General features: G+C 45.2%; 1 protein-coding gene across 4 annotated transcripts in view; it reads right to left on the bottom strand.

Moving 5' to 3' along the window:
• MED27 (mediator complex subunit 27) overlaps positions 1-25,471 on the bottom strand; it is a 405,350-nt gene that overhangs the window by 290,006 nt on the left and 89,873 nt on the right. The window contains exon 3 of one of the 4 annotated variants that reach the window (XM_030207783.1): positions 3,466-3,618. The exons of the other annotated variants lie outside the window; for them this stretch is intronic. Within the exon in view, the coding sequence (XP_030063643.1) occupies positions 3,466-3,618 (153 nt within the window). The remainder of the gene's footprint in view (positions 1-3,465; positions 3,619-25,471) is intronic. 4 annotated transcript variants of the gene reach the window in all.

Genomic DNA, 25,471 nt, shown 5'->3' with positions numbered 1-25,471 from the left:
CTCTATGTTTGGGCCTCCTCTTTCCCTCAGGGTGACCTCTTCATTAACCTCTGGTCCTGGACCGGCCTCCCCGCTGTATCTCCTGGTAACTGACCCCCTTACCAGTTCTTCTGGTGGGGCCCCCTGGTCACCCTTCTCTGGAAGATAGCACGGATTCCTCTGCTTTCAGAAATATGCAAATTAGCTGAGTAAATGTAAATTCAGTTTATTAGAACTATGCTTCAGTCTTGTGGGAACCTTTCTTTCCAACTATTACTCGTTTTCTGCAACTTCACTCCCTGAGCAGATTTACTGTGGGACACCTGGGTCTCAGGGTATAACAGCCACCACCCCTGGATAGGACCTTCTTTACTCTCATTAACCTTACGGTCCTATCCTCCACCCCACGGCTGTTAGTTCATCTTAAACAATTCACAGTTTCAACATCAATGCTTCAGGGACTTCTCTCACCCCAGGACTTTCAGCCTGCTTATACTTCTCACACATAGTTCCACCATCCGTACTTTGGGGACTTCTTACCCCAGGGTTTTCAGCCTGCTTTTCTCCCTTTAGGACATCTCCTAGGTTCTGCTTCAGGTCTCCATTTCTTCTCCTTCGGGCAAAACTTCCTCCTCTACTGAGAGGAAGCTATTTATGAGGTGTCCAATAAACCTCCCCAACCCTTGAGACCTCGCCCTTCTGGTTCCAGAAAGATCTGGGTCTAGAAGTCTCTTCTCACTCCCCCAGCTATCTCCCTGGAGCTCCCTCTACTGGCCCATGCAAGTCAATACTCGGCTAGATCACTGGAGCTCCCTCTAGTGACCAGAATGGGCATTTTCCCGGTTTTCAGTGGGAGAGCGCCCTCTGGCGTCCTCCTCAAGTAAGGGCAGACACTGTTTATCACATACCCCCACCCTTAAAATATTGCTGCTCCCTCAAATATCTTCTTTGAGGAGCAGCAATTCCTGACTCCCCTAACTCATCTCGGGGTCAGGTTCCTTCTTTCCCCTATCACTTAGGAGGGATTCTCAGGAAGGCTTTATATCCCGTGGTTCGCCTTACCACAAAGGCTCTGCTTTGCTCTAGGGGACCTTCCTCTGTAACCCCTAGAAACTCAAAGATCCCTAATCCTTTCTTTCTACACCTTCCTAGGCCTCGGCGTCTAATCTCTTCACCCACTTTCCTAGCCCATGGGTACACCTCCTTCTTCACTCTAGGTTTTGGATGTACTTTCCTCAGGCCTAGTGCCCTTAGCACTTCAGGGAAACTTCTAATCAAACCCTTTTCCTTTCTACAACCCTGGGCTGTACTTCTTCGACCCCTAGGCCCTGACTGACCTCTGTGGGTTTTGTGTAAGGTTCTAAGTCTCCTTTTCCCTGAGACTTTTAAGTGTTTCCTATCCCCCCCTTTTGGACTAGGATAACCACTTTTAGCACCTGACTCCCCCCAGCCTCTGGGTGATCTAGCCTTCCCCTGGCACCCTTCCTGAGCCAGGGTCCCCTGCCTAGGAGCTCTTTCCTCCCCCGCCTCTACTGTACGGTATCTGGGCCCTAGGATTAACCCTTTCTTCTGGGGCCTGAGCCTTTCCCTCCCCTGGGCAGCCTCCCCCCCCCCCCCCCCCCTCTGCATGTCCTTCTGGGGTTTCTCACACTCCTTGAGCTTTACACCACCTTTCCCTGTGGTTTTAACAGAGTCCTTCTGACTCTCCCTATCCTGACCCTTACTCCTGGGCAGGAGTTTACTGACCCCTCCTGGCTGCTCCTTCCCCTTGAGCTTTTCCTGTAGGGCTACAATGCAGGAGTGGGCTTCCTGAAGCTCTCTTAACCTCCCTTGCCCATCCTGGAAGAGAACATCAACTGCTAGGGTCAGCACTCTGCACTTCTCTTCCATGGCCTCCCTGCATCTTTCTGCCCTTTCTCTGGTCTCTCTGGCTTGCTGTCTCTCTACAGCCCACTCAGCTTGGGTCTGCTGCAAGGCCACAGTTAACTCTACCACAGCTCTATCATATCCCTGCTGTACTTCCCTCAGTTGACTTTCTTGCTGGCCCTTTAATTCTCTCAGCCACTCCTTTACCTGGGTTAAACTCCCCCTCAGCTCTCCTACAGCTGTTTGCTGTAGTTTACCCATCTCCTTAATAATATCCTTCAGGGCCTCCCGTTCTTTATGCCACTCCTGGCGAGCATTCTGGAACTCAGCTTTAATTAGGGATACCCTCTGCTCCTGGTCTTGTTGCAATTTGTCTGTGAGGTCCCTTATCTCTTGCTCATGTAGGGACTGCAGCTTAGCTAATCGGGTCTCATTTAAGGCTTGGGTCTCTTTCAGGGTAGCTGTAAGATGGGCTACTTCTGCTTCCCTTTCCTCCCTTAGCCTAACTTCTGTGCACAACTCAGCCCTAACCTTGGCTAGCAGTGCCTCACAGCCTTCCTTCTGCCTAAGGGACTCTGCCAGTTTGGCCTCTAAGGCATGCCTTGAAGCAGCCATCTCTTCCTTACACGCTGACTCGAATAGGACCCATTTCTGTTCATTCTCCCTCAGACTATTCTCTATCGCCTTCTGGGACACCTCCTGCTGCTGCTGTATATGGCCCACTAAAGGTACCATCAGTCCTTTGTTTAGTTCCAGGACCTCCCTCAGACATTGCTCTGGGTGCCTATAGGGTTCCCCTGGTTTACATAGGGCCTGTAATTCCCCTTCTATCTGCCAGACACTCTCTGTAAGGGATTTTAACAGCGGGTTCTCATTCTTTTCCCGGGCCTCCCAGTATTTCTCCCTTGGGGCAACGCTCCCTGGTTCCCCACCACATGGAAATACTGCCAGTATTTCACCGTAGCAAGGGCAGCCTACTCTTTCTTCAGCTGTCTCATCCCCCTGCTCACAGTGTACCTGGACTTCCCCTACACCATCAGGACTACTTTTTATCCTGTCACCTGGGAAGTCCTCACCTGGGCCTACACCCCCTTTCCCTTTCCTAGAGGGTTTACCCTTCTTACCAGGACTTTCACTATCCTGCAACTGGGGCTTTCCTTCCTTGTCCAGGCACCCATCCTCCCTCTTGGCACTTTTTAGGTTTGTGGCCTCCCCTCTCCCTGGGACATTGGGTGCTTTCCCTGCAGCGGGTTCCTCCTGACCCTCTTCCCTGCAGACACCTCTTTCCCCTTGGGTTCCCGGCCTACCCATGCAGTCTGCCCCCAAGGAATGGGTCACCTCCCGACTCCCATGGCCTTTGGGCTTCCTCTTGCCTGCCATGTCCCTTAACCCCAACCAATTGACTGTAGGAATCCCTATCTCCTCCAAGTCTCCCAGTTCATCCTCTGAACTGCATACTGCCAGACACCACTCTCCAACATGGCCCATTTCTCCACATTGGTAACACTCAGGCTCCATCACTTCTCTTCTCCTCGGGGTCCTGTCCTCCCCAGACACCCCTTCAGGCTTAAACAATGTCCCAACAGTCTCTGAACACAGTCCCCCTCCAAGTCCCAGAACCTGGATCATGGTGTCCATCTCTGCCATGTCCATTCCTTCTGCTGGTGACTTGGGCTCCGGCTCCTCAGGCCTCCAGACTTCTCTCTCCGGTCTGAACCGCCTCCGCCTTCCCATGGTTCCGACATCCTCCTCAACCATCTGTTGAGATGCAGCCTGTAATACAAGAGAAGAATCCAAGTGTGGACTGTCTGTTTCCCTGGTCCTACACTTGCTCTCTACTTCTTAAACTCTTACCAGAATTTCCACAAGAACAAGCTTTTCTATCTTTTCCAACAACTGCTCTTCTCAGCTTACTGGATCCTCCCTCACCTCCCCCCTATGTACCCTTTACCTGGGTAGGCGAGTAATGCGCTTTTGTCAGCGTTGGCCCCCTCGACGGGCTTCAGGAACCTCCCGGACACCACCTCCACACTCTGGCCACTCGTCTGGTCTCTGGACTCTGGAACTCCTCCGATTCGCCTCCGGAACTCGACCGCTCCCACTATCCCCACACAGGAGACCTCGTGGAACTCCGCCGACTCGCCTCCGGAACTCGACTGCTCCCCCTATCTCCACACAGGAGACCTTGTGGAACTCCACCGACTCGCCCCTGGAACTTGACTGCTCTCACTATCCCCACACAGGAGACCTCCTCTGGAGACTGACGCCTTTTCCACTTGGCTTCACCTTGAGTTCTCTGGTCCCCCCAGAACCAGCCTGTAGTCTGCTGGCCTTCCAGCACACTTCCCTGGGGATACAATTATCGCCTGGGTCCAACCAACCCTCTGCTCTTCCCTTGGCTTCAGCTTTCAGACAGTGGTATTCAACTGCCAAGGGTAGCAGGGATCCTCTGATGTCCTTGTCTTCAGGTGGTTATTTCATAACAAGGTCCCATCTGGGGTGCCATTTGTATGCCCACAGGGGTGCTCTCAGGTGTGCAGCGGCCTTCTAGTGGCTCCTGCCTGGCCAAACCAACCCTTTACTTCAGGGAACAACCTTGAAGCTAAACTTCTCTGGGACTCCAGTGACTTGGGACTCCAGTGACTTGGGCCTCTATGTTTGGGCCTCCTCTTTCCCTCAAGGTGACCTCTTCATTAACCTCCGGTCCTGGACCGGCCTCCCCGCTGTATCCCCTGGTAACCGACCCCTTACCAGTTCTTCTGGTGGGGCCCCCTGGTCACTCTTCTCTGGAAGATAGCACGGATTCCTCTGCTTTCAGAAATATGCAAATTAGGTGAGTAAATGTAAATTCAGTTTATTAGAACTATGCTTCAGTCTTGTGGGAACCTTTCTTTCCAACTATTACTCGTTTTCTGCAACTTCACTCCCTGAGCACATTTACTGTGGGACACCTGGGTCTCAGGGTATAACAGCCACCACCCCTGGATAGGACCTTCTTTACTCTCATTAACCTTAAGGTCCTATCCTCCACCCCACGGCTGTTAGTTCATCTTAAACAATTCACAGTTTCAACATCAATGCTTCAGGGACTTCTCTCACCCCAGGACTTTCAGCCTGCTTATACTTCTCACACACAGTTCTACCATCCGTACTTTGGGGACTTCTTACGCCAGGGTTTTCAGCCTGCTTTTCTCCCTCTAGGACATCTCTTAGGTTCTGCTTCAGGTCTCCATTTCTTCTCCTTCGGGCAAAACTCCCTCCTCTACTGAGAGGAAGCTATTTATGAGGTGTCCAATAAACCTCCCCAACCCTTGAGACCTCGCCCCTCTGGTTCCAGAAAGATCTGGGTCTAGAAGTCTCTTCTCACTCCCCCAGCTATCTCCCTGGAGCTCCCTCTACTGGCCCATGCAAGTCAATACTCAGCTAGATCACTGGAGCTCCCTCTAGTGACCAGAATGGGCATTTTCCCGGTTTTCAGTGGGAGAGCGCCCTCTGGCATCCTCCTCAAGTAAGGGCTGGCACTGTGTTTATCACAACAGACACCTGTCCTCGATGTGTTCTTGACTGGCCACTCACCCAGGTAGCAGGTACACAGGTCAGATATCCTGCTGAAGTTAGTAATGAGATGTGAATGTGTGGGCAGATGACCACATCGCAGCTTTGCAATCTCATTTATAGAGGTTGACCTCAAGTGGGCTACCAACGTAGCCATGGCTCCAACATTATGAGCCTTGACATGTCCCTCTAGCCTGGGTATTAGTAAAGGAGATGCAATCTGCTAGCCAGCTTGAAATTGTGCTTGATCCCAACTGACATCTGAGATACTTCCTGAGGCTCAGAAGAATTTGAATGTGAGTGCATGTGTCCTTAACATCCAGAGAGCATAGCAGAAAAATCACCTGAATCATAAGAAGAAGTGTGCCTAGGGAAATCACCAGGAGTTCCCCTTGATTAGTTATTTGTTTATGGCCTTGAGGCTCAAGATTGGAGAAAATCCTCCCCTCCACCCTGTGTTCCTTGTCACAAACGAAAAGTTGGGATAGAATTCCACCCCTCCCTGCCCTGGTGGGATGTATTCTACTGCATTAGTCTGGAGAAAGGCAGAGAGCTGCTCTGCTAATACTTATTTGTGTAGAAAAATTGAAACTGAAATTTATTATTTCTAACCTGCCCTTGGGGCGGGGTACAAAAAACATACATCAATAAAAACAATACATACATTTAAAAAATAACAATACACACTTCCAGCAAGGAGTCCATGGAGGTCTGAAGGTCTTGGTGGGCAAACTGGTGGTATCCTTTGCTAAGGCAGAGCATAGCTGAGTTGGTCTATCTAAATAACTCAACAGTCAAAGGTTTCAAAGGCCCACCTTTCTTGGAAAATGTTTAGATTCCAACATTCTGCAGGTGTTCCAAAAGTGCTACTTTGAAGGCAGTTATGCTCTCCAGGAGGCATTCAAAAGTTCGCTCTCTGCTACGACTGGGGACTGAGCCTCCTGGGGACATTATTGACACAGGAGGGAATATTGGAACTGGGCCTGCTGGGAAGCATGGGAAGAAAGGGTAGTAACTACTAATTCCAGGCTAGCCCAAAGACCTCCCAGTAGATGGACAACTGGAGATGGCTGAAAGAGAGACTTTATGGTGTGATTAAAAGATTAATTCCTCAACAGGGAACTTCAAGAACCAAGACATATAATCAAGTAAAACGTGCTCATTTTGTCACCAGAGTGCAGAGTCTGCTGTTGGTCAAATATTGTCTACAACCCTGCTTCTGGTTCAGCTTGTGAACCCTGCAAGCTTATTCACGAGGAAAGAGTTTGTAAACATGCGCACACTCTGCCCCTCAAAAAATGGTAGTGTAGAGCTGACATGTCCAAATGCAGTTGACAAGCATCAAGCCCCGATAAAGCTGCCTCCCAATGAAGATTATGGTTTGGATCACCTCTCCCAGAACAGCAGAGGTATGAGACATTAATCTTTGCACTCCTTCAAGGGATGACTCAACCACTAAGGATCAGTATCGTAAAGCGACCTTTCTGGCTTTTGCACAAAGAGTCTATTTTATGAGGTTCATAGCCCAAAACAGTGCGCAATGCAGCTCTCGGTTGACACTCGGTGTTCATTGAAATGAATGGCCTCCGCCAGCTCCTGCAAAAAGTACGTGAAAGATATGCCCTCAAGAGAACATGTACAACTTTCTCATGGCAGGGAGGGGCCATATAATATATCATAGCATTCCACTGCTGAGGAAAGGCCTGAATCAGAATGTGTAAAGAACTCCTTATGGGAAGTACAAACCTGCACTTTCATGCCAGACTGACAACCCTGCGTCGAGGTACAGGTCTATCCTCAGATCCCAGAGAAATTTCTCCCCGACATCGAGGGCTGCACCAGAGAGGTACACCGACCCCGATGCTTGACTGAGGTTCCTCGGGCACCTGGGACTGTGCTGTGGCTGGCACAAGTGCCCTCGATGCCTGAGCACTCTCTGGTGTCTGGAACCTTTTTCCAGATGAAGTCCTCTCGAGCAAGTAGGGATGTGCTGTGGCTGGTGCAAGTACCCTCGATGCCAAAGCACTCTGCATCTGAGATGCCCCCAAGCTCCTCCTTGCACAGCCCAGATCTCCTCATAAAGGGCAGGCATGATTAAAGACTGGGGAGTCAGTGCGGAGAAAGCCTGCAGATTTGTCACAGAAGGGCCCAAGTCATGGCCAGTGGGCATTGGGCAGCTCAGTACCATCAGCAAAGAGGACTATCTATCCTCTCAGCATCGACTGCTCTCAGAGACCAGTAATGGTGTTGCTCTGGAGCTCCCAGCACTCTGTGATGCCTTTGCTTCTTTGCCAATGTACCAGTCTTTAAAAACATGCGGTACCAACAAGGATGTGGAAGGCGCACAACTCCACGATTTTGAGCCCAATGCAAGCTGGTTTTGTGGCACTGGTTCAGCAGCTAATGTCGATGCCGATGCCCACAGTTGTCTGGAATAGAATCAACAGCCACTGGACCTGATATCACCAATGCCAACATCGAAAGATCGGCACAAAGAAGACCCCTGTGGTTCGGTCCCAAGCAGTGGATATAGCACAAACAGAGGTCAGTGTCCAAAATAATTCTGATGCACCAAGCACAATGCTGTAATATGTTCAGTGTCACTGGTGAAATGTAGTGAAAAATGGCCCAAATCAAAGGGCTCAATGGTGAAAAACGTTGATGCAACCTGGCTCATCCTGGTCCTAAGGCCTTAGGGCTGAAAAAAAAATGTTTAATGTCAGAAACGCACAAAACTTACTAGGGTAAACACTGAAGTAGAGACAATTTAAAAAAAAAAGAAGCGAGGAAGGAGCGCAAAAACCCAGAAGGGAAGGCACTACAAAAAGAAAACATTTGACTCGCTGAAGAGAGATCACAGACACGACCTCTCTCCTCTACAGGCGGGAAGGCACCCGTGCATGAGATGTGAGACGTTGTCAAATGCCTCTTAAAGAGATATTATGCTGGGCAGTGTCCACACCGGGCTCCATCAGATGATTATTTATTTATTTGTAATCCTTATACCCCCCACTTTCCCACTCACTAGCAGGTTTAGTGCGGCTTACATAGTATATTCAGGTTAACAAAGTAACAGAGTGGATGCAGCTGTAATATAGTAAGTAAAGAGGTGGTCGTTTAGATGTGGATAGATAAGATGGGCAAGAAAGGAGGTTGGTAGAGGATGTCACCCATATGTGAGAAACAATGTCCTGCTTGTACTCGGAGAATTTTACATATATGTCACACTGAATGATCACTCATCATTCACATTACTGTAAATCTGCAAGTAGAGGAGTAGCCTAATAATAATAATAATAAAACTTTACTTATAACCCACTATATCTATAAAAGTCTAAGCGAGGAACAAACCACATACAAAATACAATAGAACGTAACAATAAAAATTATTTCTTTCCTCAAAACTATACAATAATTTGCTACATTACTCTTAAACTAAAGCATACTGCAGATTAAATTCAAATGTTTTGACAGTAAAATAATATCATACATCAAAGGAACCAAAAGCCTGAAAAAATAAATGAGATTTAAACTTTAAACAAAGTTCAATGGGCAATGAATTCCATAATTTTGGATCTTTGAAGTAAAAAATAGAGGATCAACAGGAAAAAGTAGAGACTGAACAAAAGACAAATCCACCACTGGAGATGTTATAGAGAAACACTTTATTGATGCAAATATTAAGGGACCCGAAATGGTCCCTTTTTCGGCGTATCGCCTACATCAAGGGTCACATGGATTAGTCATCCAAAGGAACTTACATCGCATATAGCAATGGCCAAAATTACAAAGTCTGTGATACAGCCGGACTGATCGGAGGTAAAACACGAGCAGACCCCACAGACTGCGTCAGTGGCAGTTTATTTGCGTTTTACCTCCAATCACTCTGGCTATATCACAGACTTTCGTTTTGACCATTACTATATTTATTTATCCGATTTAAGTTCCTTTGAATGAATTATCCATGTGAACCCTGATGTAGGCGATATGCCGAAACACGGACCGTGTCGGGTCCCTTAATATTTGCATCAATAAAGTGTTTCCCCATAACAATTCCAGTGGTGGATTTGTCCTTTGTTCAGCCTCTACTTTTTCCTGTTGGTCTTTCTGACGTGGAGATTTTCCTTGCTTGTGTTGTGAAAAATAGAGGATCTACATTCTTCCAAATAGACCTGATGAAATGAAGGCATGTCAAGTAGCTGTTTCTAGTGGTTAGTGCAGCAGACTTTGATCCTGGGGAACTAGGTTTGATTCCCACTGCAGCTCCTTGTGGCTCTGGGCAAGTCACTTAACCTTCCATTGCCCCAGGTACAAATAAGTACCTGTATATAGTATGTAAACCACTTTGAATGTAGTTCAATTGCAGTAGCCTTATCTTGGACCTGGGGTCTATATTTTTGAAGAACCTCCCAAAAGGTATATATTTTACAACTTTCCCTAAAATGTATTAACAACTTATCTAGAGATGATAGTAATGCAGACCACCATAAAAACCTGACAGCTGAATCCATATGACTGAGAATCACTCAATAAATCCAGATGCACGGCATGTAACCTTTACTGGACGATATGCTTTCAGAGTCACTCTCCATTTTAAGTGCATGCAATTTAAAAAAGATTGTGACATAAGAGAAGAATGCCCAAGATTACACCAAACTACTCAACATACCAGTCAAATAGCAACCAGGAGTGTAGAGACCTCTACCCTTTACCATGGCAAAACCCCCCATATAGTAACACTTACTCAATTTTATTTGTAATTTTTTGTTTGCAACAGTTAAAAGGTTTTTATAATAGCAGATGCCTTTCCTCCTACACATCAATTAATTTGCAAATGCAGTGAGGTTGGAGAAATAATGAAGTGCTGAACGTTTCACTGCTGCTGCGTCTTTGCTACCAGGAGGTGGATGCTGTAGGCGAGGTGCTAAAATGTGCTGCTATCTGGATGCCAATGGAAAGATAAGCCAGATGAAAGCTACCTAACATCCAGCAGTCACTTTCCCAGCATATATTTGGCATAGTGCAGGAATGAGTATTCTAGCTGTGTTTTTTAAATGTAGAATTTCAAGACTTTTGTGTATAGTGCCAAATTTTTAAAAAGTTGATTTATGAGGGAAATACCTAGATATAGATAAACTGCCTATCTACTACGATGGCACATCTTCACCACGGGCTTCAATATAACTTATTTTTTTAAATACTGGACAGTCTTCCTGGAGAAGTCATTTTGTAGCTACATCTTGCCTAGTACATGGTACTGAGGGAAGGTGGGGGGAGACTGGGGAAATGGAGGCAGGGAAGGGCGGTTTTGACTGAGTTCTCCTTGTACAAATACCTGAAGTAACTTTCAAGTGTACTCACATCTTACTATACCACATAGTAGGGGTAACATCTAAGTGGTTTACAATACTAAAATCATTATAAAATAAGGAGAAAAAAAAGTTACAAAATTTGAATAGAAAAAATAATTAAAAGCAATTGTTTTATATCAAAACAGCACCAGCAGATCAGAGGCAGATCCTGCTGTAGAGGACTAAACTCAAGATCTACTCTATAAGCAGGACTGTTGTAATGCACTGTACTTGGGGCTTTCAGTTTCTCTTTGTAAGGCACTGCAGGTGATACAAAATGCTGCAGTACTATTGATCACCGGGGCCTCAAAGTATACTTTATTTATTTATTTATTGCATTTGTATCCCACATTTTCTCACCTCTTTGCAGGCGCAATGTGGCTTACAATACATCATGGACAGTGGAAATGAGAAGAGAATAGACATTTGGTGTTACAGAAGGATTTTGAGTTGCATGGTAATGGAATACATGATAGTAATATAACAGAAGGTATTATTAACATTGCTGGATATATGTGGGAGTTTCACATGTTATGATCTTTGTTGTATATCTGATCGAAGAGATGGGTCTTTAGTAGTTTACGGAAGTTGGTCAGTTGGAAGTTGGTATATGCATGTGACACCCATATTTATTTATTGCATTTGTATCCCACATTTTCCCACCTCTTTGCGGGCTCAGTGTGGCTTACAATAAGATATGAATAATGGAAATACATTTCTTACAACTTGGTTATAGGTTACATTGTACAAGTTTTGTGAAACCATCGAAGTATCATTAAGAATATAACAATGGGACATCAACATTGAAACGTTGGAAAGAGACAATGGGAAGCTCAAAGGGCAGTGTTAAGACACAGAGATATATGGTGTACATATTCCTGTGAGTAAGTGTATGAGTGATGTGGAATTACGGGGGATGAGGGTTAGGAGTGGATGTATGGAGCATTAATGTTCAGTAAGTGTGGACTCTATGTGTTTTAGCTCTTGCCATAAATTGAGTCTTCAGTAATTTGCGGAAGGAGGCTTGTTCGTAAATCGTTCTTAAGTTGCGCGGCAGTGTATTCCAAAGTTGCGTGCTCATGTGAGAAAAGGTTGACGCGTGTAGCGTCTTGTATTTCACGCCCTTGCAGTTAGGGAAGTGGAGGCTGAGGTATGTTCTGGATGATCTTTTAGCATTTCTAGTTGGAAGGTCTATCAACTCGGACATATAGGCAGGGGCTTCACCATGAATGATCTTGTGGACTAGTGTACATACCTTGAAGGTGACGCGTTCCTTAAGTGGAAGCCAGTGTAGTTTCTTTAGTAGTGGTGTTGCCCTTTCATATTTTGGTTTTCCGAAGATGAGTCTGGCTGCTGTGTTCTTGAAGCAACTGCATTGGTTGCCAGTGACCAGCAGGATCCAATATAATGTACTGACACTTATTCATCAAGCCATTTATGAGACAGCACCTTGGTACCTTTTGCAGATTTTGAAAGTGTACTAACCATTACCTTCATTGCAGTCTGTGGACATGAAACGTTTACAGGTCGTACCTCTGGGGAAGATACATTATGCTGACACAAGGGCAGCGGTCCTTTCAATTACAGGTCTGCTCTCGTGGAATCACTCGATATATACCTCTTTGTAGGAATATAGTACCATTTAAGAAACTTTTAAATACTCATTTGTTTCTTTTGGCTTATCCTGTGGCTTGAAGTAGCATTTTGACATAATGATATGAGGCATTTCAGCATGCTCCTTAATCTGTTTTGATGTATGTTGTTTTTGTTATGTGATTTTTTTAAATATATGTTTTACTGTATAAATTACTAATAAAGGAAGGAATGAAGGTGAAATTTGGGGCAAACATGGGGGTTGTGTTCTCCATCCAGCAGATGGAAGCAGAGAACACTGACTTTTAGTGACACTACCACTAGTATAAGGATTGATGCAGTCCTGGAACTTGCCGTTATGCTTTCATAAAGCAGAAACTAAACTTTAAACAATAAGACAATACTCCAAACAGATAGACAATCCAATGAACTAATAACTAGAGCCCTTTAGGGGCTCAACACTTCTGCCTACATAACCAGAGTTAAAAACCTCTGCCTAGATAACCAGAGACTAATTTAGATTTCCTAAAATCAAAGCAGTAAGGTAAACATCCTAGTAGTCATAGTCTTCGGGGGGGGGGGGGGGGGGGGGGGGGGGGGGGGGAGGACACACACGTGAAATGATTGGGGAAGACTCAAAGAATAGAAATTTGCAGGTAAGTCCAAATTTCACCTTCCTTATCCTGCTAGACCAGTTCAGACAATACCCACTTTCTGGGTGGGAGGAACATACACCCTCCCCTAAGGGTACAGCTCTCCTATACCAGGACATTCAATCTTTATTGTTAGATTGTTAGATAAACAAATGTAGTGACAACCATCTCACCACTCTATTTATGTGTATCTTCTAACGTGTTCCTTCTTTCCTTTGAATTATAGTAGTTCTTTTGCTTTCTCATTTTAGAATGTAAATCACTTTGCTTACCTCCGCATGAAAGGCAGTACAATAAGGACCTCAACAAACATAAATACCCTGCAAACTCTGAGGAAACAGTTCTTGCTTCTTCCCAAGACATCATTTGTGACCTTGCGGAATGCACGTGCAAGACAGGCAGAGTCTTTTAGGGTTCAATAGGTAAGCTCTCTCGATAGTTTTCTTGATCCAGTGAGAAAAGAAAATTTTGAAGGCTGCTTCTCCTTTTCACAGACTTCTGTGTAGAACAAAATGATGATCCAACTTGCAAAAAGGATTTCTCATCCTCAATTACACATTATGACTCTACAAACATCCAGAAAATGAAAAACTGTGTGACTACCATGGACCCTCCTAGAGAAGACAGGGAAAAAAATGGCAAAGTGAAGTGGAACAACAAGACCAGCTTTGTCAAAAAAAAAAAAAAGTACAGTCCTCTGAAAAGGCTACATAGGGACTTCTGTAGGAAACAGCCTGCAAATCTGAGACACCTCTGGTTGAACAAATGACCACAAAAAAATGCAACTTTCAAGGATAAATCCTTAAGCGTAGCATGCTTCAGGGGCTCAAACAGTGGTCTAGCAAAGGAAATCAGGACCAAAGAAAGGTTTCACTGTGGCACCGCTACCTAGTGCGGAGGGAATATCAGCTTGACATCCCTCAGAAAATGTATAATACACAGGTATACTGCAGAAGCACTCTCTACCTTTCTGTACCGAGAAACAGAACAGCACTGCCACTTACACCTTAAGAGAATTCTGCAAAATACCCCAACTGCGCTCTCCTTGTAGAAAGGCCAGAATAGAGGCTTCAGACGAAAGCAAATCTGCAGTTTGGTTTCAGCTGGAACCAGAACAAAAAACGTGGCCCTGCTGCTGCCACTGCCATCCCACCCCCCCCCCCCCCACCCCAGAGAAAACCAGTCTCCCCTTTCCTTTAGACCCTCCCCAGGCCTACCTTCTAAAGGTGGTCTAGTGGTTTCTTCAGGGCAGGAGCATCCAACATTACTCCTGCCCCCGGTCGCTCCATGTTCAAAATGGCAGCCAAGACTGCAGTGGGAGGTCACAGCCACCATTTTGGAATAAGGAATGGCATGAGCAGGAGATTTGCTCCTGCTTATGCTATTCCCAATTCATTTTGAACACATAGCCACCAGTTGTTGTTGCTGCCTCGAAGAAGCCACTAGACCACCAGGACATTTAGATGGTAGGCCTGAGGAAAGAGAGAGCAGGAGGAGCTGGGGAGAGACATGTTTTCTCTTGGGGAGGAGTGGCTCGGGGAGGGGGGGCACTTTTTTGGTGCTGAATCGAAACCCAAAATTCAGTGTGCCTCTAGGCCAGAATCACTGGAAGGTCCACTCGAAGACACCCTGAATTGCACACTAGGCCTCAAACATATGCTAGACCCACACACAGGCAAGGAAGACAGACAGATGACCTGTGTGCTCTCATAATGTGGCTACCACTTCTGCAGAATAATCTTTGTACATCAACCTATGGACTTTCAAGGGCCAGGTGAAAAGCCAAAAGGGACCTGACTCCTCCATGACAATAGGTCCCTGGGCCCTGAGAGAATTGCAGTAGCTCCCCCACCAACCACCTCACTAGATCAGCATATCTCAACACTGCGTTGGAGGCATAAACATATAGTAAAAAATTTTTTTAGGTATATTAAAAGCAGGAAGCTGGCAAAAGAATTAGTTGGACAGCTAGATGACCGAGGGGTAAAAGGGGCAATCAGGGAAGACAAAGCCATAGCGGAGAGATTAAATGAATTCTTTGCTTCGGTCTTCACGGAGGAAGATTTGGGAGAGATCACAGTGCCAGAAATGGTATTCGAAGCCCGTCGGCTGAAACTGAATGAATTCTCTAAAAACCTGAAGGATGTAATGGGGCAGTTCTACAAACTGAAAAGTAGCAAATCTCCTGGACCGGATGGTATTCATCCCAGAGTACCGATAGAATTGAAAAATGAACTTGCGAAGCTATTGTTAGTAAGATGTAATTTAGTTTAATATCTTTTATTGGATTTCAACATAATACAATAGAAGCAAGAGCTCACCACAGTTCAACAAGCAACAGTTACAAACATGGCAAAACGAGCTCACATGTAATTTATCCTTAAAATCGAGCGTGGTACCGGAAGACTGGAGAGTGGCCAATGTAATGCCGGTTTTTAAAACGGGTTCCAGAGGAGATCCAGAAAATTATAGTCCGGTGAGTCTGACGTCAATGCCGGGCAAAACGGTAGAGATTATTATAAAGAATAAAATTACACAGCATATTCAAAAGCATAGATTAATGAGACAAAGCCAACATGGATTTAGTGAAGGTAAATCTTGCCTCATCAATCTATTACATTTCCTTGAAGGGGTGAACAAACATGTGGATAAAGGTGAGCCAACTGATATTGTGTATCTGGATTTTCAGAAGGCATTTGACAAAGTACCTCATGAAAGACTCCAGAGGAAATTGGAGAGTCATGGGATAGGAGGTACTGTCCTATTGTGGATTAAAAACAGGTTAAAAGATAGAAAGCAGGGTTAAATGGTCAGTATTCTCAATGGAGAAGGGCAGTTAATGGGGCTTCCCAGGGGTCTGTGCTCGGACCGCTGCTTTTTAACATATTTATAAATGACCTAGAGATGGGAGTAACTAATGAGGTAATTAAATTTGCTGATGATACAAAGTTATTCAAAGTCATTAAATCGCAGGAGGATTGTGAAAAATTACAAGAGGACCTTACGAGACTGGGCGTCTAAATGGCAGATGATGTTTAATGTGAGCAAGTGCAAAGTGATGCATGTGGGGAAAAATGAACCTGAATTACAGCTACGTCATGCAAAGTTCCACGTTAGGCGTCACTGACCAAGAAAGAGATCTAGGTGTCGTTGTTGATGATACGTTGAAATCTTCTGCTCAGTGTGCTGCTGTGGCTAAGAAAACAAATAGAATGTTAGGTATTATTAGGAAAGGAATGGAAAACAAAAATGAGGACATTATAATGTCTTTGTATCGCGCCATGGTGCGACCGCATCTTGAATATTGTGTTCAATTCTGGTCGTCGCATCTCAAAAAAGATATAGTGGAATTAGAAAAGGTGCAGAGAAGGGCGACGAAAATGATAAAGAGGATGGGACGACTTCCCTATGAGGAAAGGCTAAAGCGGCTAGGGCTCTTCAGCTTGGAGAAAAGGCGGCTAAGGGGAGATATGATAGAGGTCTATAAAATAATGAGTGGAGTTGAACGGGTAGACGAGAAGTGTCTTGTTTACGCTTTCCAAAAATACTAGGACTAGGGGGCATGCAATGAAGCTACAAAGTAGTAAATTTAAAACGAATTGGAGAAAATGTTTCTTCACTCAAAGTGTAATTAAACTCTGGAATTCGTTGTCAGAGAATGTGGTAAAGGCGGTTAACTTAGGAGAGTTTTAAAAAGGTTTGGACAGCTTCCTAAAGGAAAAGTTCATAGACCATTACTAAATGGACTTGGGGAAAATCCACTATTTCTGGGATAAACAGTACAAAATGTTTTGTACTTTTTTGGGAACTTGCCAGGTATTTGGCAAGTTCCCAAAAAAGTAGAAAACATTTTATACAATACTTATGTACTTATGCCAATCCAGAGTCACCAAGATTACCAGAAAGTAATAACTGACTATCCTGCACAGAACTCAGCTGACGAGTAGCCCAAGTTGGTAAAACATACAAAGGGCTCTCTTGAGACTACAGTTGTAACAGCATGGCAAGGTCTTGTGCACTGACCTCTTTCCTTTGGCTGAAAAACTGCTGGCCTTGGTGTTCCTGAATAATGCCATCAATCTGTATAGCTATGGCCAACAACTAATTTGACCACTGGGTGTGCCCACAATACAACAACTGAGCACCGTTTAATCTTTAACAGACCCAAATGTCCAGGCATTTGGGTCTGCTGAAGATTAGATGGTGCCCAGTTGTTGTATCAAACTGAATATAACTCATTAACCTATAAAGGGAATTTTTTTTAAACCAGAGTACAAGTACGCGCTGATGGTGCCTTCAGCAGCCAGGCCCTAACCCCGCGTGATGCTCACCACATGCAGTGGTCTACAACTTGATAACCAACAAAAAAGCTTCATCGTTGGTTTATGAAGCTTCCAAATCTGGACTTGGGATAAGTGCCTTTAAGAATATCCGGCATATGGTCATGGACATTGTGATGAACATTTAAACGGGGGAATCCCGTGGTTCTCCCAATATAATTGAGATCAGATGATATGTATTTGTTGTTAGGGTTTCTTAAGGAACTGTATGGTAATATAATAATAATAATAATACCTGTTGTGCATGAGTGTGAGTGAAAAAAAGAGGGGGGGGTCTTTTGGAATACTGTGGGCACTTTGTGTTAGATTGTAGAATTGTTCATATCTATGAAATAGAGAAATAAAAGTTATTTGTAAATTGGAGTGTTTAATTAAGAAACAGTGAGTACCTGGTAGATGTATCAAACTGAATACCAGCATTCCCTAGCGATCCAGCAGCATCTGGAATGCTTAGGTCTCCAGTTCTCATTTGCCCAGATCCAGAATGTTCTGACTGAGGAAATCCACCTTAACATTCTCCACCCTGCACCCTGTGAACAGTTACCAACTCAATATACAGCAAGGTGACCTCCAATGCCACTGTCACACTCTCAGTTCTCCCCTGCTTGTTGACATAGGCCAACACCATAGCACTGTCTGACAGAATCCTGATCATTGACCCTGCCACCAGCAAGTACAAACTCAGCAATGCTAGGCAAAACGCCTTAGTTTCCAGGCTGTTGTTGGACCAGGAGGCTTCCTAGTAAGATCAATGCATCTACACCAACAATGTGCTCCTCCAACCAGTTAAACTGGCATTGGCCATACCTATCACCCAACTAGTGGACTCTAGGTCTATTCCACTGAGAAGGTGAGAAGGGGCTCACCACCTTCCCAGCTCCCTCTGTACCACAAAGGCTGTGTGTGTGTGTGGGGGGGGGGGGGGGATGAATATCCTACTCCTGTGACTTAGAGGTCAACCTGGACAGAAGAGACCACTAGACAGGGTCTCAATGTGGGCTCTTGCTCAAGGCACCAGCTCTAGAATCACCATCACAGATCACAGAAACAGGTAATTCTGAGTCCTCAGTTTCCAGGGTGCAAAATGTCTGGCGCATGTAGCCTGACCAACCTACCCTTGATCAGACAGACTTTGCTGATGGCAGTGTTGAAGTGTGCCCCCAGGTAACTCCTACCAGCAGGAAGCTAGTTGCTTTTATTGTGAAATTTCTTCTTACCTGCTAATTTCTTTTCCTTGATTCCTGATGAGTAGGTTATGTTTCCCAACCAGGAGATGGAGGCAAAGAACACTGTCAGTTACATCATCAACATTGGTGCCAGTATTATCTACCTTCAGAAGATGGTTGCAGCTTGGACTGGTATAGCACATTTTCTCTTCTAGACTGGATCCTTTGGTTTGTGGCCTCAAGGTCAAGCTCCAATGCCCTTCAGATGCTGTTAGGTATCAGTCTGTGGACCTTTACCCTTATTGAGCTAGGATGAGCACTGGTTCCAGAGCTATAGTCTATAGGTCCTAGTCCTTAAAAGGATGCATCATCTGTCTGCTCAACGCACTTAAGGGTCACCCCTTCTCGCCAGCCTTCCCCCCTTCTGATTTAAAAAAAGGAGAAAAGAATGTCAGAAAGAGGGGCAGTCAGAGGCAGTTGGGGTGGGGGGGGAGGGTATCATTATTTCAGAGCTATATTCCGTTTTGATAAAGATGTTCTTACTTGGTTGCATGTTCTTGCTCTGATTTCAATAAAAATTACAAGTTCAAAAAAAAAAAAAAAAAGAAGAAGAAAGAGGGGAAGTCTGCCAACAAGAGGCAGCCCTTTTTGTCTAGAAGCCCACCCTTGAGCAAGTGTGCCCCTTGACCAAATCTACACTGCACCAAGCCTTATACTGGTGATGATGTCACTGAGAGTCAGTGTTCTCTGCCTCCATCTGCTCGTTGGGCTGCACAACCCACTTGTCTGGCCTGGTCTAGCAGGAAGATAAGGAAACCAGTTTTGTACTCTGTTTTATTTTACAAAGTAAAAAGTGTCATATTTATAGACCACTAATTGTAATCACTCTCTAACCCCGAGACCAAGGATAGTATTGCAACAAAACACACAAAACCTCCAGAGCAGTTATTCAGCTGTCACCCTCCAAAAGTCTGAATCTGAAACTAGAAGCAGCAGCAAAAGGCGAGGTAAAATAGCTTCAATCTGCTGTTGGGCTTGCAAAGTATGCTTGCCAGGGTAAACACAGGATTTCACATGGGTAAATGACAAGCCTGAACAACTAAGGCTTTTCTCCCATTCTTTGGAGTTTTTTGTTTTTTTTTTGGGGGGGGGGGGGGGGGGGAGCCTTGAGAAATCAAGTTTGAGGACAACATTACCATAAGGGTCATACAGAATAAACATCCCAGAATGTCAAAAATAACTTCTATTTTCTCTTTTGAGAAACAAAACATTAATTGAAGAGCACTACTATTTTCAAGTGATGGATGCCTGCAGGATATCATGCATCAGCTAACTTACAGTACAGTAAGAGAGTACCAAGGCAGTTCTCAGCAGCCTAATTACCTCTTAAATGGCTCTCTGTCAGCCTTAGACATCTGAACCCTTCTTTGGCTGTGAGTCTCTTATTTACCTGCACTAAGCATAAGCAAATCCTGACAACACTAGACAGCAGGAAAAAAGAGATTCATCATTGTACAGGCATAAAACACCAAGCCAGAAGAGTCTCCTACTTGCCTAATATACTTCATTATTAATGAAGTAAAAATAATAAACATTTATCTTCTGTTCCAAGCATCCGCAGTAACCATCAGGAGGGAGTGGTAGAAGGTTCAATTAAACTAATGTGGCTACCCACACTGATTTCTACAACAAATCAAACTAAAGGTAAATCAAGGAATTAAAAGCTGGCCTTATCACAAGCAAGCACAGAACATCTCTGGACAGCACAGCTACAGAGGCACTAGTTAATGGTGCACAGAAACAGAGGCTTCTTTTGTGCCTACGAAGAAAAATACTTCTAACTTAAGCCACAGGTTTCCACACTATGCATAAAGGGGAAGAAATGTGTCTTGGAGAAGTGTACAAAATCTCATAGTTCAAGGCTTGTTCATTTTGGTATAGTTAAGACACATCAGTGAAGTAATACCACAAGAGCAGAAGAAACTGATACTGTGTGCCTGTATCACCAGGGTGGAAATGCACAGAATGATGCACAAATTAAAGTACATTGAGGGGAAAAAAAGGCAGGAAACTAGAGGGTAATGGCAATGAGAATGTCGAGGTCATTACAAAAACTGTTTAACGGGTAAGTACCAATGATGGAAGTTAAAGCAAAGATACTTAACTGTAGCAGGTATTCTCCGAGGACAGCAGGCTGATTGTTCTCACATGTGGGTCGACGTCCACGTCGGCCGAGGAACCGGCATTTTGCCAGCAAAATAAAAACAAAGTTTTGCTAGTCTTCTAGTGCGTGAAAAGCACGCACCGCACATACGTGGACGACTTCCCACCCATCGCATGAGCGTGCTGCCTCAGTTTATTCAAAAAGCATAGAAGCAACAAACAATAAGAAAAACTCCAAAGGGGAGGAGGGCGGGTTTGTGAGAACAATCAGCCTGCTGTCCTCGGAGAATACCTGCTATAGGTAAGTATCTTCGCTTTCTCCGAGGACAAGCAGGCTGCTTGTTCTCACATGTGAGGTATCCCTAGCAACCAGGCTCACTCAAAACAATGAACACTGGTCAATTGGGCCTCGCAACGGCGAGGACATAACATAGATTGACCTGAAATCATAAACAACTAACTGAGAGTGCAGCCTGGAACAGAACAAAAATGGGTCTAAGGGGGTGGAGTTGGATTCTAAAACCCGAACAGATTCTGCAACACTGACTGCCCAAAACAACTGTCGAGTCGGGTATCCTGCTGAAGGCAGTAGTGAGATGTGAATGTGTGGACTCATGACCACGTTGCAGCCTTGCAAATCTCCTCAATGGAGGCTGATTTTAAGTGAGATACTGACACAGCCATGGCTCTAACATTATGAGCCGTGACATAGCCCTCTAAAGACAGCCCAGCTTGGGTATAAGTGAAGGAAATGCAATCTGCTAGCCAATCGGAGTAACTGAGACCTCATCAACCCAGGGTCTCTGTGGATGCAATACTGGGATTCAGCTTTTTTCGGGACCATGGGACCAGACAGAGGGGCTGACCAGTTTCACATAAGGACTTCCTTCAGTACCTTATGCAAAGGAACAGTCACAGCCTCTTTAGGTGGAGAAGAATAATCCAGGACCTCGAGCATCTCAGTCCTGGGCTCATCCTCAACTTCCACAGGGAAGGGAATAGCCGTAGCCATTTCCCGGACAAAAGAGGAAAAGGACAGACTTTCTTATGGAGATAGTCTCCTTTCTGGCAGAGGGGAAGGATCAGAGGGAATCCCAAAGGACTCATCAGAACAGAAGTACCTGGGATCCTCTTCTGACTCCCACGAACGCTCCTGCTCATTATCGGATAGAACCTGAGTTAAGGTGCTTCGACACTGAACCTGCCTCGACGCCGAGGAACGATGTCCTCTATGGCGATGTCGAGAGGCCGATGCCTGGTCTGACTGCGGCGAAGCTCCCTCCACCGACGTCGAAGGGGAGTCGATCTGGGTGGCAGCCGATGTGGATGCCGCAAGCGACATTGCGGTCAGGAACCTCACCGCAGGCGATGGGCCAGACACTGCTGCAGCAGACAGTACAGAAGGTGCAAGCAACCACGACACCGAAGCTGACTGTCATAGCAGCCCTTCCAGAAGTTCTGGAAACAAGGCCTGGATGCGATGGGACAGACGGTGTCAGAATCTGTGGAGACTCGGGAACAGGTACCAGGCTACTGGGAGACCGACGCATTGGCACCTCCTGTATAGAAGGGGAGCGATCCTCTCGGCGCTGACGCTTCTCGGGTGCCGACTCTCTCGACGCCCCGGAGCTCCCAGTACCGTGTGTCGAAAGAGAACGATGACTGTGCTTCTTCGCCTTCACTCAATGCCCGTCATCGAGACTCCTCGGTACCAATGAGGAAGACGTAGAATCCTCACATCTCCTCGGGGCCGGGTCCTGGGGGGCCTGCATAACAGGAGGCCCCGAGGCAAGTGGAGACCCACTCGATGCCTCACTGCTCCCAGCGCGAGTTGGTCTCTCATCAGCCATTACATTTCTTCCCGACGTCGATGCTCCTGTCGATGTCGACGCCGATATCGATGGACCGAACTGAGCTCCAAAAAGTTCTTCTCATTGGGCTTCTCGAGACACTTGGGAGCGTTCTCAAATTCCCTAATGTGGCTGTGCCACATGAACTTGATCTTACCACAACATCACCCTGTATTTGTTCACACCGGAACCTGCAAAGTCCTCTCTGGTACTATATAAGCCACTACAAATAGGTGGGAAAATGTGGGACACAAATGTAACAAATAAATAAACAAATAAATATGAAGACACAGACTACAAGCGGCTGGGCTATGGTCGGGCCCAAGGCACTGGATACACCAGGCATGGGTATCGGTACCTGAGATAGTCCGGTTGCACCGCATACAACGCTTGAAGCCGCTGGGTGTCCTCGATGACATGGAAGGAAAAACAGCTTCAGCGAAATCAAATGACGTGATTGTGCCTTTGAAAAGCAAAAGGGGCACAAAAGAAAGGAAAGAACTTGGCCGCGTCGAAAAAGAAAGAAAACTTATAAAAAGGGGCTAAATTAAAAAAAAATACGGGAAGAAGTTTTTTTTTTTTTTTTTTTTAAATGACGAAAAATTAAAGAAAACTAAAACGAACTAGCCGTCAGACTCTGTTTCCTGGGCCAAAAACAAAGAGAAGAGTTGAAACACTGCCTCTCCGCCGTGGACAAGAAAAAACTGAGGAAGCACGCTCACGCGACAGGTAGGAAGTTGTCTGCACATGCGCGGTGCGTGCGATTCACGCGCTAGAAGACTCTAGCAAAACTTTGTTTTTATTTTGCTGGCAAAATGCCAGTTCCTGGGCCGACGCGGTCCCACATGTGAGAACAAGCAGCCTGCTTCTCCTCGGAGAAAACCTGGTGTCATCCTCCCTGCACCGTTAATACTTGTGGATGGGAGAACTGAAGAGAAGGGACTGTATGAATATTTAGCAAACCGGTAATATGTCCAGCAGATATCCAACGTCCTTCTTCCCACAAGCTTTCAAGAAAAATCAACAAGCAGATTTGGGTTGAAATTTAGCTGCACCTCTCTCACCCTCTTCAGTTTGGGCTACAAAGAACAGGACCAAATCTGCACCGTTTATTCTCATATTAATCGTGGAAACGGACTCAAACGTTTACTTCAGGTTTCATTAATGCAATAGCTGTCACAGATTCACTTGAAAGGAGTCACACCTTTGTTACATGCAATGTCATTTATGATCCACTTGCCAACAAACTTACAATGATAGAAGCAAACAAACTGCAGGGAACCAAACAATTTCAGTTTAGTTCTATGTGGAACATGATGTCCAAACAGAAAACCAAAGCACCTTATAATCCTTGGAAGTAGTATTTTGGATATGGATTTTAAAATTGTAAGTTCTAAAACAAGGATCAGGATTATAATTTTTATTCATGTAAAATCATAAACTGAGCCATGGGAGACAATGTGACTTGCTCAAGTAGCAAAGGGAGGATCAAAGCTCACTATTCTTCACTCAACAGAAAGGCAACATTTCTCCTCTGTTCCCATTTACACAGGGAATTTCAGGAAGGCTGCCTTAGAATTAGCATGTACAGAATGCTCTTTCAAAGCTGCTGTGATGTAGTAAGTAAGCTGAGGCCAGGAATGAAAGAAGAGTCAATGCTACAATTCCAAAGACAACTAGGTAGCCTAAAAGTACTGACTGCCCATTCTTTTCAGAGACGTGGATATTTCAGCAGCTAATATTACCAAAATCCTATTCTCGCTTCTGGCATGCTGCAGAAAGGAGCCAATGGAAAAGCAGAAAGTGATTAGCAGTGCTGCTATGAGTGCCTAGATGTTGTGGCGAGCAGATGGTAATACTATATGGAGGCGAATGCGTGAGAAATGATATTCGCAAGGAGGCCACAGTCGTGTGGCTGTGAAAGCAAAAGCTGCAGCTGCAACTTTGGTAGGGTTAACAATGGTTTTTTTCTCAAGAGCATCGTGCTGATGTACATGGGAGATGGAAAAACGTTTTAGAAGCAGTTCTCAGCTTGGATTATTATGTCACAATCTCAGCTTTCTAAAGAACCACAGGCCATAACTCCCCATTACAGTCCACAGAAGCATCATTATCTGCTTCTAGCTATCAACACTTATCCCCACTGCTCACTTTCCCCCATTTCAACTCTGTTTCCAAGCAACATATGTGCACTGCTGGCATTCAAAACCAGTAACCAATAAAGTTGCAACAGGTGGAGGCACTTTTAGATTTCAGGGTGAGCACAGCAGCAGCAGAAAAATGTAAGAAAGATCAAGTTGGTGAAGCTGCAGGGCTTTTATATTATTTGCATTCTGCCAAAATCTAGGTGGATCACATGATGACACACATAAAAACATGACATCAACTTCACAAACATCAGTAGAACACATTAGAGGCACCCAACTGGCTCACTCCACACCATAATAAAAACCTTAAATTGTTGGTTAACATTTCCATTTTAACTAGGTACAGGACTCTAACCACAGCTGTTCACAATTTTTCTTGTGTGTGACACACAGTGAAGATACTTACCTGTAGCAGGTATTCTCCGAGGACAGCTGGCTGATTGTTCTCACATGTGGGTCGACGTCCGCGTCGGCACAGGAATCAGCATTTTGCAAGCAAAATATTAAAAAAGGTTTTGCCAGAGTCTTCTGGCGCACGTGCAGTGCGCATCCACAGACTGATTTCCCGCCGGTCGCGTGAGCGCGTTCCCTTAGTTAAATCAAAAAGCATAAAAAGAAGCAAATAACTCCAAAGGGGAGGAGGGGGGGTTTGTGAGAACAATCAGCCTGCTGTCCTTGGAGAATATCTGCTATAGGTAAGTATCTTCGCTTTCTCTGAGAACAAGCAGGCTGCTTGTTTTCACATGTGGGGTATTCCTAGCAACCAGGCTCACTCAAAACAATGAACACTGGTCAATTGGGTCTCGCA

The sequence above is a fragment of the Microcaecilia unicolor genome, chromosome 6 (genome assembly GCF_901765095.1).
Source record: "Microcaecilia unicolor chromosome 6, aMicUni1.1, whole genome shotgun sequence".
Taxonomy (NCBI): domain Eukaryota; kingdom Metazoa; phylum Chordata; class Amphibia; order Gymnophiona; family Siphonopidae; genus Microcaecilia; species Microcaecilia unicolor.
Note: the sequence above shows the minus strand (reverse complement) of the source record. Positions and strands in the feature narration are given on the sequence as shown.